Raw genomic sequence first — 12,470 nt, 5'->3', positions numbered from 1 at the left:
TCTTCCAATGACTAAGTCCAGTGGCGTCAAGATTGGTAGCGTGAAAGACATTGACTGGGCAGTTGGCAGGAGGCACTCTCCGGCAAGATGTAAAAAATATCAATGTGATGTTCACAAGGTACGGAAGGCAATCTGGAGTCCAAAATTATTAAGCCATAACACAGTTATAAAGACGCAACACTAAAAAAAACAAGCCACTTCATAATAAAGCAAAACCTTTAATAAATTAGCACCACTGGGTACATTTCAGTATAATTGAGGTAACTTTCCTTCCCCCAACTTATTTTCTCACACGGCTTGCAAAAGTGAAATAATCAAGTATATGCTGCATTTTACGAGCAAACAATGCGATATACCAAGCGTGACAATGGTGAGTAATGCGTATTATTAGAAAGCGTGTTGAATATACAAGACTGAAAATTACTGTGCGCTTCACAGAATGTTATTAAAATACGTTTATATCATATTAGTTGACAGCAGGTTTTGTCATGAGTTATTTAGATGCATTTTGCGAACTGTCTCTATAACAATATGATGCTTATGGAATATATTGTATGAATATAAACCATACAATAAAAAAAAATGTTACATTACTAAAATAAAAAACACTATTTAAAATCTGACAATAGTTTGACATCTGAGAGTCAATGGTGATTGGGGTTTTTATATGCCAGAAACATGTTATTTCATTTGGTTTTCAAAGGACAGATTTACAATTACTTGTACAGTTGAAATGAATTATTAATTGATGCAGATAGGTGAGAGAGAAATAGCCTTTAAGATGCATTTTTATAAATCCCTGCTCACTGTTTGAGGGTAAGATAATCGTCTGTGATGGGTGGGATTATGATTCATTTTACCTCAAACAGAAATGGTGTTTTTTATGTATCTATTTTTCAACAGGTGGCTAACTATACCCATATGAACAAACGAATGATATGGCAGAAGATTGCCCTCTTCCAAAACCAATTTCTGACATATATTTCCATGAAAAGGAACTAAATAAGGTTAAATTAGATATAATCGTGCTATATCTCACCACATGATCGTGCATTAAAATGTTTTGTGCCTTGTATTGATAATATACGTTTAATTTTGCTATGAGAAACCCAAAGTTCCTGCATTTTTGTCCTCGAACATGTAACGGATGAATAAAAACCCTCTTTTAGTTGATGCTTTGATGTAAATACGTAAGATGATGAACATTATCCAGACAGACACTGGCTGTGAAAGCACATAATCAATTGGAAATCGATAAATTAACCCGTGCTGTTATATTTAAACGTTATGTTTGAATACAAAGAAGGTTCTTGCCAAGGAAACTGCACCAAATAATGCGTAACCAAAACTCAACACATCCATCAAGAACGTTTCTCTCATTTCTAAATATATATGATAGGCAATGTCTCTGGCAATGGTCCTTCTTCATTGCACAAAGGCCCTTCTTGGGCCATTTCACGATCCTATTATTACATTTTCCATAAAAGACAATGTCATTGATAAATGTGTTAAGCTTTTAACAACTGTGCGTGTGCACCACTGCCAATTTAATATGACAAAGAAGTCAACTAATGATTTAGTGGCCCCTGGCCAAACTGAACTTTGTAAGCCACCTTTGTGTTCACCGTAAAACTCAAAAACCTGATCGCAAAAACATTTTTTTACGAAAGCCTTTCTGCATCTACGTGAATAAGGCAAGCGACAAAACTATCTACTGGGATTTAGAGTTTTTATGCACATGGGGGTGGTTTTGGTTACACTTTTAGCTTCCAAAATATTGGTGACATGTTTTCTATAGTTTATTAGTTGCATACGATTTGGTGATCTGTGCATACACATTCATTGACAGGATTGGAACGGTCTTAGGCCCTTTTAAAGGAATTCACGTAAACGGGTGTGCCTATCTGTGGATTCAAGTGTATATTACAATATAAAATATAGTAAGCAAGACTTCCCCATATTTATAAACAACTGAGCAAGCATAGATCCTTAATTACGTCATGGAACGGAAAACTGAGAGTAAACATGGGAATGGAACAGCTACATACATTATACATGTGGCATCGTAAAATAGCCACTTTCATCAGCAAGCATAGACAGTCTTCAGAAATGTCATACATTTTGCTAAATAACCTTTAAAATATGCTATGCAAACACAGAAATAAATGATTATTTGTAAAAACAAAACATCTTAACATGTTGTTTATGTCAGTAAATATGGGTCAACAATTACCACTGAAATTAGTTGAATACGTAGGCTTTTGCGACCAATATTAAGATTGATCATTGATTTTTGGGGTTAGGTCGCATAAGTAAAACGTATGTGTACACCCTGCTGCACCCCGACACAGCCAAATTAGCACCCCGACGTGCTGAAGCAATAAATGACACAATTGCTCACGTGACAACTCAACAATTATCTGTGTCTGGTGGTGGAGGGTGTACAACACACATTTTACTCATGCCATCTGACGAAAAAAAAATCAACTACGATCATGGAAATTGGTACAGATTTCCATATTATTTTGTTTAAATAGCAAATCCCTGAAAAAGGAAAAGTGTGAAACATTTAAAATGTTTCATGGACTAAAAAAAAGCACCATTTCATAATTGCCACCACTTCCAAACCCTTCCGAGCAAAATAATATAAACAATTATATTTACTGTTAACTGTTCTCGATGACATTATAGGAAGGATCGATGGTGATAGAGCTTCATAAATGTAAAGCAATAAAGGACATAGGCAAAACAAACAAGTCCACAAATTCGTAACAAGAGGGATTGCAACGATTCACACGATCCACAATCCATCGTGAAATCTTTCACCCCGCAGCCTCTCACCACCAATATGATTCGCACTTAAGTTTTGGGTCAGACCGCATAGGTGGAATGTGTGTCGTATACCCTACTCCACCCGACACAGACAGCAAATTAACAATTGTTACATCTTGATTTAAAACTTTCGTGACTGGAGGTATTCATATTCTTGGTTCTTTCGGTAAAGTCACGTGACTTTACAGAAAGAACCAAGAATAATTGTTACATTGTTAAATGTACGTCGATTGCTGTCCAACGCACTGTTTTTTTTTTCTAAGTTAGCACGTTTGTTCATCACGTGACAACGTTATTCATTGTCAGTGTCGAGTGGGAGAAGGAGTTCGACACGCATTTACCTTAAGCGATCCTAAACAAAAAAACGATTTTCCATCATGGTCAATGTTAACGATTTAATCCACAAATGTATATATTTGTTTTGTCCTTATAGTGTGTGGAGAATATGCATCACAGTGGAATTAACATATAAAAGCGACGTCGCTACAAGCATTGGACATTATCAATGTTTACAGATACACTTAGCGAGCGTAAGAATACGTTTTGATCGATGACTGCGTGAAGCGTTATGTCCCTAATGTTGAAAGTTATCCAGGGATCACACTGCATCGCACTTGGACAAGATGCATACTGGATAGCACCTGCGTTTCTCACGCTTGCGTCTTGATGTCTCGTTGTAAAATTACGTTTGACTTTTCACACTCGTAATCCAGATACAAAAGTAAAAAAAACCGATGTATTCAAGTGCGCAATTAAAGGCGATTATCGATTATGTAGAGCTGATTTTTGCGGGCACTACTACACAGACGTTAGATATGCCGTTTAATACAGAAACAAAGTCCCGTTTCAAGACATAAAATAAATGTAGTTTACGCGTTTTTTAAAGAACTGCAGGAAAACATCGCATCAGAAGGTCAATTGGGTTATGGATCAAAATGTTGTTTTCTTTCCATGTCGTGTACCAAGGACTAGTTCGAAGCTTCGTAGCATTTATATTCTGAGTGTTGACGATACGCGTGCGTGTTGTGTGGTATGTATGTATGCACATAACTTTCATGCATGTATTTGGAAATTGTTACTCGCTTCATTTCTGCTTTAATAGTTTCTTACATATCCAATGACATTATAATCTCGCTGTTTGACTCTTGCTGCATGAGCAATATCAAATGGTCTGAACTGTATGTATTTAGGCACCAGTTTGAAAAATCTTGAAAGATATATTCAAAATTGGATTATGACTCATGAACTTGAGCTAGATTCATGATGTTCAGCCTGATGTAAAAAAACAACGGTGTCTGCTTGTCTAAACACTGTGCAACTACTTCTATTTCAACAATCGCGTGACAGTGGAATATTTCGGCATGTAAATGTACGTGTATGTTGAACTTCTTTCGCTCCGTACATAGCCAACCGTGCTAATGTGGCAGTCTCAATGGAAAAAGAAAACGTGTTAAAAGCACTGCATTGACAAAGTCAATCAATCTCGGAGAACCAATAAAATGTCACCAGTGCTAACCGTTTTAATTGTCCAACAATGGACTACACATTTTCTCACAACAAACCGTGGTCTGTACACTGATGAAGCTCAGATGACATGCATCACCACCGTGTGTCAATTGAAATTGCGAAAAATTCTGAGGGCAATGTACAACGAAAATACCAAAAAAAAACGTGGAAAAAACTGGGTGCACATCGAAAACGGCACATTCATGTGTAGCTGTATGCCGATAGCAGTCTTCTATAGAAGCAATGTCATTATACAGTTCTGTAGGCTTCAGAATGCACTCTCACAGGATGTTGTGGATGTGTAGGTGAATGTGAGTGACCCATTTACCACACAATGGGGGTTGGCAATTTGTGAGAATTTTACGGGAAATGTTCGCGGAAATAGTTTGAAATTCCGCCTCTAAGAATACCACAGTGTCATTATTTTGTGTGCATTGTGTCATTTGTCACATTTGTTGAATGCTATTGCTTCTAAGCTTTTGTTGAACTCTTTCGTACATTATTGAACATTCCCCATTTGGGCAATTACGTAGCAATTTGAAAAAGCTGTCAAGTTACGAGAGCTGGAAGTCTAAATGGACTCTTTATACAAAACATAGGGACTCTTAAACATTGTAATGAATTGCAGCGAATACTATTTAGGATTTATACAAAACATGTAACGAAATAACAAAGGAACACTACCACTGTAATCAGGCATTTTGCTTCATACTAAACCACGCACAGTTAAACACTGCCTACCCGTTATGGCATACAGTACAACACTTGGAATTATTGATGCAAAATACCGTACGAAGTTTTGCTAACTAGCAGAAACTTAACGCATCGTCAATTCCGACTTCCTACATTTGCATTCTGTCTTGCAGAATTTTCTGAAGACGCTTGATGTGGTATCAAAGCTAAACGTCGCGTTAATTATCAATCTTGTTTTGCCAAAATTGTTCTTCAACTTATCACCGAGCTGAAACAATGGAAATTGGCGTGTACATGTCTTGCATGCCTGTACGGCAATTCAAATTGTTTGGCTGCCTTGGTGGGAGGGTCTTTCAGCTGCAAACATTTTACAGCGATAATTACAAAAATGAGCGATGGATTTTAGAAACTCACAGATTCTCTTTACTCGGGTTTTAAAATGTAAATGTTTTTTCTAAGGCAATTAATTGGTATATATGTGAATTACAAAAGTTTGACTCTTTTGTTGGGGATTGTGTGTCGGTGTTATATGTTGGTTCCAAAAAAAATCATCCTTATTTTCACGAAGCTAGAATAGCAATAAAAATTACATAAATTCCATAATTTATTGATGAACAGGGCTGGATATCGCAAAACAATTTCATATTGTTCCTCAAAATTAATTGCACAATGTTAAAAGTGGGGTTTATTCCAATGTTAACAAATTACTTTACAAATTCCAGATTGATCCTTCCATTTTATTTGAACTTCTTCAGTGCACAATTAAAAAAAAATCGCACACGATTTTAATACAGACTTTTTTCTATGAGACTTTAACGTTAATGATAACACAGAATATGCATTCCATTGCACAATTGGGTGGCATATGGGAGGAAATAAATGCTATTAAGAAAACGGCATGTTTAAAAGATTAATTCGTGAAACAAAACACGTAAGCTGTGTGTGTCTATTTTTCTACGCTGCATTAAGAGAATTAAAATAAATTGCGATATTGATAACTCGTATCATACCCACCATTAGATATAAAAGTGTAAAAAAATACATATGTTACCCTTGTGACTGATGATAATCTATAAACAAAAAACGTTTACTTGTTCATTTAACTGTTTGCTTAATACATTGTCAGTTAGGACATTCAACGAACTCCCTTTTGAATGCAACAATAAAACAAAACGATGCATATATTATCATTATTATTATTTCTCCTTGAGAAACAAGAAACATGTTGAAACAATAATTAGGATCAGTATTAACGTTTGGGTATTAAAGACTCGGCATTAGAACGATTTAAGCCATGGTGACGTATTGGCCAAAAGTATTGAATACTGAACACAGAAAACAAGCATGACTTTGTGTATATCTCCGTGTGTGTTGCTGCTGTACGGAAATATCCTCTAGGTAAGGCTACAAACAGAATGGCTTTCCTCCATGCAATTCACACACGCATACGTCAGTGACATAAGTGGACATAAACAACAACAACAAGGAACGTGATCATTTCCAGTAACATTTCACTTCAAGTGTTATACAACAGAGGCCAGCAAACAGCATGGTATCAGTACAACTAAAAATTCACTGCAGTAAGTCTACAATAGGCCACTTTTGTCTCTCAGATGTGCCACACCGTGATATTTCTTGACATTGCGAGTCGTCAATAAGATTTTGAGTGACGGCACAAGTGGTGCCTGTCGTGCCGTCACCGTCCCGGTGAAGGAGTGAGCAGCTTGCTGCATTCATTCAGAGCTGGGTTTGCAGCGGTCCACCTGTACGGAACGATGCACAAAAACAAATACGATTCGTTATTCATATATATCTTTGGGAGCACTTTTCTTGAGGTCACGTGTGTATATGTGGGACTTCTTTCGCACCGTACATAGCCAACCGTGCTCATCGAAGGTGCGGGGTGAAGGACACAATTGTTGCATATCCGACTGTCAAACAACGCTGACCAATTGGATTGCCTTCACCCAGTGCAGTGCATTAGTGGAACTGATTTTATGGAGATGCTCCCAAATCCTTTTCAGTAAGTTTTTGTGAAGCAATAGGATTGCTCACCTATTTTCATCCATTTTAACATGACATACAACCGACACATGAGTAGGTTGTTTGTATGCAAAGATATTCCAATCTTTATACATCCACGACAATCAAAACGAGTTTACCAAAAGTCCCAAGAAGAATGCTCTTTAAAACTAGTATCCACTGCTACGAACCCAACAATTGTAATTGTATCCCTGGCCACAGCTAACGTGAGAGTCAAGTGGTCGACTTAGCCTAAACTGAGTATCTGGCAAGATATTTAAATAACTGCACTTGCCAGACAAAGGCATTCAAGCGTGTTGCTGGCCACATCACCCTTTCACTCGGCAGGCCGGTCTTAGAAGAGGTGGTTACTAACGCTATCTTCCCCAACATTCTGAATGGCTCTAGATTTGAAGCTTTCGTGACTGCAAGGATTCATATATTCGTAGGTTTTTTCGGTAAAGTCACGTAGGTAAAAAATTAAAATTAATAAAAGTAAAATAAATAAAATCACGACGTTTCGGAGGCAACACAAGCTTCCACCTGAAGACGGAAGCTTTTGTTGCCTCTGAAACGTCGTGATTTTTATTTTATTTTTTATTTTACTTTCATTAATTTTTATTTTTTACCTACGTGACTTTACCGAAAAAACCTAAGAATATTCTGAATGGCTACACAGGGCTCCTTTGTATTTGTGCGCGTGTTTGTCTATGATACCTTCTTGACAAGTTGGTCCCACCCAGCCGTAGAGACAGCTGCAGCTTCCAGAGCGAGGGTTGCACAGTGCCTTGTTGGCACATTCACACGTCAAGGAGCAACGTGGCCCGTATCGATTCACTCGGCAATCTGCAGACGAACAGAGGAGACACACCGATGTTATGTTTTGTTTGTGTTAACCAAACGCCCCCGATTCACATCCATGTTGTGAACAATAATCATCATCTCAATATAAGTGCAAATGTATTATTGCCCTAAGATGCTGCGCAATAATAATAATAATGATGGTAATTGTTTGTTTTTGTAAGAGCACTGCACAATAAGTGACTTATCCCTTTCCATTTCCGATGATGTACTGATGATGTACGTGTACGTACGTCATCAGTTTTTCTTCCAATTCCGTGCCGACTAAGTAAATGTACGTCATCAAATAACGCAGTAAAAGATAAACTAAGACGAGAACGAAAACAAGAAAATATTACAGCACGACGTCGCATATCCGATAGTCAAATATCCGCCCCGTTCAATCATCTCGCCACACCCAGTGCAACAATTGTGCGTGGCGTAAGCGTAACATTCTTATATATGTTCACATATATGACCATGTTACATATCTTCAGTCGTCATAAAGTTGGATATGTAATGTTATATTGTAAAATAAAAAAATATATAATAAGATCAAAAAGAATACCAGACCAGTAGCTGTATTTCGGACGAACTCACCCACGTCACACTTGTCACCGGCCTTGCCCAGAGGACAGAGGCATTTTCCCGTGACGTGATCACACTGCGAGCCATCCACACAGTCGCATCTGCTCAGGCACTTGTCTCCAAAAGTGCCGACGGTACACTCTGCACGAACGATGGAGCGGGGGAAAAAAAAACACACACACTTAAAGAAAACGTCAGAATTCAACAAGAGTAGTACCAGGCATCAGCGTGGTCGTGCAAATTGCAAGAGAGGTCTGGACACAAAGGTGGATATCATGGATTAATGATTCTCACTCCCGCACCCCTCCGTTACTTTCCTCCACGATTCAAATAAACAGAATCCCATCTAAACTCAGACATTCTTTTACCTGATACGTAACGTGGTTATGCAAGAAATCCCTCAGCTTATAAGGGAATGTTTGGTAAGAATATGTTTCTTGAACTTATTTCACACCGTACGTAGCCAACCGTGCCAATTGGAAGTGTGAATATGTAAGGTGTTAAGTTCTTTGTACACACACACATATGTATATATATAAAAGTCATGAGGTGTACCTATACATTCAAGAGCTGACTATCCATGTTGTGCAGCGCTGCACATATCTGCAGCGAGAGTGAGCAGTGCTGGTGGGGGGGTGCAGTGCTTGTGGCAGTTTAGGCCAGCCAGGAATGAAATAGCACGTTCCAAATTTTCGGAAGAGCACCACATTTGTTGGAGACGTAGATTACAACAAATGTTATCATCACGGAACCTTGAGCCCGGAAACAATATCTAATTTGTAGGTTCTGAGTGCTTTTCGAGGTAATTTTTGGGTCGTTTTGAAAGAGGCAACGACTAAATGAATATACGTAGCACTCCACAAACAGACAATTCTAATCCCCGGTATGAAATTACAGTGCCTCATGACGGTTCATAAGACCCACTCTCAACTTTTGCTTTACATTAATTAGGAGAAGAACATGGAGCATGATATTCCGGAGAATACCGTGTATGTGTTTAATTTAGGGCACGGTTGGGGAAAAGGGAATGATGTTTATTTTTTTGTGTGCGCACGATGAAACGGTCCTTCACATTGCTCCACGTACCATGGTCACACTTGGAGCCGTGGTACCCTGCTGGGCACACACACTGCCCCGTCACCGGGTGGCACCGGGCGCCGTTTCTGCAGTCACAGGGCCTCATGCAGTTCAGGCCAAAGAATCCAGGTGGGCATTCTGTCGAGACAAACAAGCCCAACATTTGTTTTTGTCTAAAGATAATTCACCACGATACTTGCTGTGTGTCCATTCAATGATAGTAGCTGATCTGTTCGCAAAGCCAACACAAGAAGTGTTACTGTCATGGGTCAAGTATTTCTTGAATGTTGGAATCTTTAAATGTCGACCATTTACAATCCCATTTGAATAGGTCATTAACTCGCAGAGCAATGAATTATGGCAGTGGAAGAGCCATAGACGTATATACAACATGTAACTTTGTTCGATGGTTAGCCAAAAGTCGCTGCTGCGAGGATGAGCGGAGTTTGGCATGGCGGTTTAGTGGTCTAATCACCACCTGCTTCCTTCTCTATGGGGATAGAGTGTTGCCCCCTCGCACCTGTGTTTTTTTTCTCCGGGTACTCTGGTTTCCTCCCACATGTATAACTGCTCATGATTAATTGGCCTAAACATATTTTAAAATAAATATTTGAATTAAGAAACAACATTGTAAAATAAAAACACAATGCAAGACCCTCATGAAAAAAAAGTCGTAACGCTCTGCAGCTCTCCTGAATAAATAAATAAATTACGATTAATATATGAATCATTGTTAAGAAAACATGTTTTTATACAGATGAAGTTCTCTGTGTAAAAAAAAAACCTGGGGCATTACAATTTAATTTGATGCACACGACAAGTCCCCATTTCATGTATTATGTCAGCAGCTAAACCTCTGCCTCAATAAGTGGCAAAAAAAATAGCTATTTTGTCTTTTTACGGAAGCTAGGCGATGGGCGAGCTTTGTTTGATTACAATGTTTTTTTTTTACGGTTGCGAGCGACTGCTAATGGGGTATTTATTTTGCATTACAACCACGACGGCGTCGCGTGTTCGTCAGGCGAGCCACCATTGTGGAGAGATGCTCTTGTAAACTCGTAAGCTGATACGGCTTCTGCGCAATGGTCTTACTGAGGGGGCTTGTGCTGCCCACAGAGGCATATAGGCCAGATGTAGCAGGGAAATATGTGACATCGAGAAAATTGACGGTGGGTAGATTTCAGCACATGTTGAATTTGTATTGATAATGTGCATGGTATTGACTCATAAGTATTAGCAAAGTAAAGCCCCTCCCAATTTCTGCTCAAAAGCAGATATATTAATTTATGAATAAGATCATTACCCCAAAGCATGGATAATTAAAAAGTATTCTTGAAGCTCATTGAGGCTTCGTGGATAAAAAACCACAGGCCCAGCTCTGCTAATGAGACCCAAACAGTCAAAACGGTTCCAGAGTTATCTTGCCTCGACAAATGCTGCTTGACAATAACGGTCTGGAAAAGCGGTAGGCTGATTAACTAAAACACAGTTGTATTATTATGTAACTTTCATATCCGGTTGCGGCGTGTGGCTTGAAATGTTAATGTCAGGAGTTAAAATCCCATGCGTCCCTTAGGGCTCTCAATAAAAAACGGTGTCACTTTGAGGACGGTCAACAGTGACTGTCCTGTGGACCACCCCCCCCTCACCCCCGTCATAAGAATGTTGAATTTCCACCTCTGGCTCAAGGCTGTAAACAAGGGACGAAAACCGCAGGGGCCTACCGTATTCACAAGCGTGTCCGTAGACTCCCTCCGGGCACTTGCAGCAGCCAGTGAAGCGGTCGCAAGTGCCGTTGTTCCGACAGGGGCAGCTGACCTGGCAGCCGGCGCCGTATTTACCTTCGGGGCATTCTGTAGCAAAGAAGCACAGGCCTCAGGCGTGGCGAAGATGCGGTGATTGTCTTGCACATTTCCGTCTGCTCCGACGAAGCGACTCACTCACTCAATTGAAGTTAGTTAGTTAGTTACTGCTTTTAAGGAAGACAACGGTTGTTGTCCTATGGATGGACTGATTTCTGCAATGGACATGTGCAATTCACACCAGCACCATCAAAGGAGGTGATTGCCCGTCCAACTTAAATGCTAGGTAGGAGGGATGCAGTTTCACGTTTGGAAGTAAAAAAAGAACACAAGTAGTTTACACGTTTTTCTTACGAGTAAAGTTATAGAATTATCAACAAGAGCAGCTTTTATTTTGAGAAACCTGACCACTCAATGTGCAGCGTATGCAGATATATGCATGTATATACAGTGTATTTCATACCATGAAAACGGTGCTAATAAGGGAGTTTAAGTTTCGGATTGTTGGCATAAGAATTAACAGCTTGGGAGAAGTGTATGTGTACGTACACACACGCACACGGACCTTTCTCACAGTGTAGACCAGTCCAGCCCAAACCGCAAGTGCAAGTCCCGTTGGCTGTGTCGCACAGTCCTCCATTGCGGCATGCACAGCTCTGCTGGCAGCCAGCCCCAAACCTCCCTCGAGGGCACACTGATACAAGAACGCACACATGCACACACGTGTATGCATACACATGATAACACAAAGTCAAAGATCCCCTGCGTAGCCTCTAACAGGCTGCTGGTGAAAGCGCTGTTAGCCATCACATGTGTAGGCCGGCACGAAGGACGAGGTGGTGTGGCCAGCACCATGCCTGGCCACCTCTGATGTTTACACACCGCACCAGGGGCTCTTTTATGGTTGAGTCGATCTAGAGGAGGCCCAGGACCGGTTCCGTTATCACTTTTGGCAGGGGATCTAACCCAGGCCACCGGAGTTCGCAGTTCAGTGTGCTAACCACAACGCTACCACCCCTCCACTGACATGAGATTGAAAACGGATTTCTTTAGAACTGCTTTTGTGTTTAGTTTCTTGTTCTTCCCCCGCACCTCCGATTAGCACGGTTG

At 39.8% G+C, this 12,470-nt stretch overlaps 1 protein-coding gene across 2 annotated transcripts in view; it reads right to left on the bottom strand.

The window, feature by feature from the left end:
- Nucleotides 1-205: 205 nt before the first annotated feature.
- Nucleotides 206-12,470, bottom strand: part of MEGF6 (multiple EGF like domains 6) — a 268,797-nt gene continuing 256,532 nt past the window's right edge. For both annotated transcript variants that reach the window (XM_078611384.1, XM_078611385.1), the window contains 6 exons: nucleotides 11,926-12,054; nucleotides 11,283-11,411; nucleotides 9,568-9,696; nucleotides 8,494-8,622; nucleotides 7,771-7,899; nucleotides 206-6,794 (listed from right to left, as the gene is read on the bottom strand). In XM_078611384.1, the coding sequence (XP_078467510.1) occupies nucleotides 6,769-6,794; nucleotides 7,771-7,899; nucleotides 8,494-8,622; nucleotides 9,568-9,696; nucleotides 11,283-11,411; nucleotides 11,926-12,054 (671 nt within the window). In that variant the 3' untranslated portion in view covers nucleotides 206-6,768. The remainder of the gene's footprint in view (nucleotides 6,795-7,770; nucleotides 7,900-8,493; nucleotides 8,623-9,567; nucleotides 9,697-11,282; nucleotides 11,412-11,925; nucleotides 12,055-12,470) is intronic.

Source organism: Lampetra planeri, chromosome 36 (genome assembly GCF_965212315.1).
Source record: "Lampetra planeri chromosome 36, kcLamPlan1.2.h2, whole genome shotgun sequence".
Lineage (NCBI taxonomy): Eukaryota > Metazoa > Chordata > Hyperoartia > Petromyzontiformes > Petromyzontidae > Lampetra > Lampetra planeri.
The sequence above is the reverse complement of the archived record's forward strand: the minus strand, read 5'-3'. Positions and strand labels throughout refer to the sequence as shown.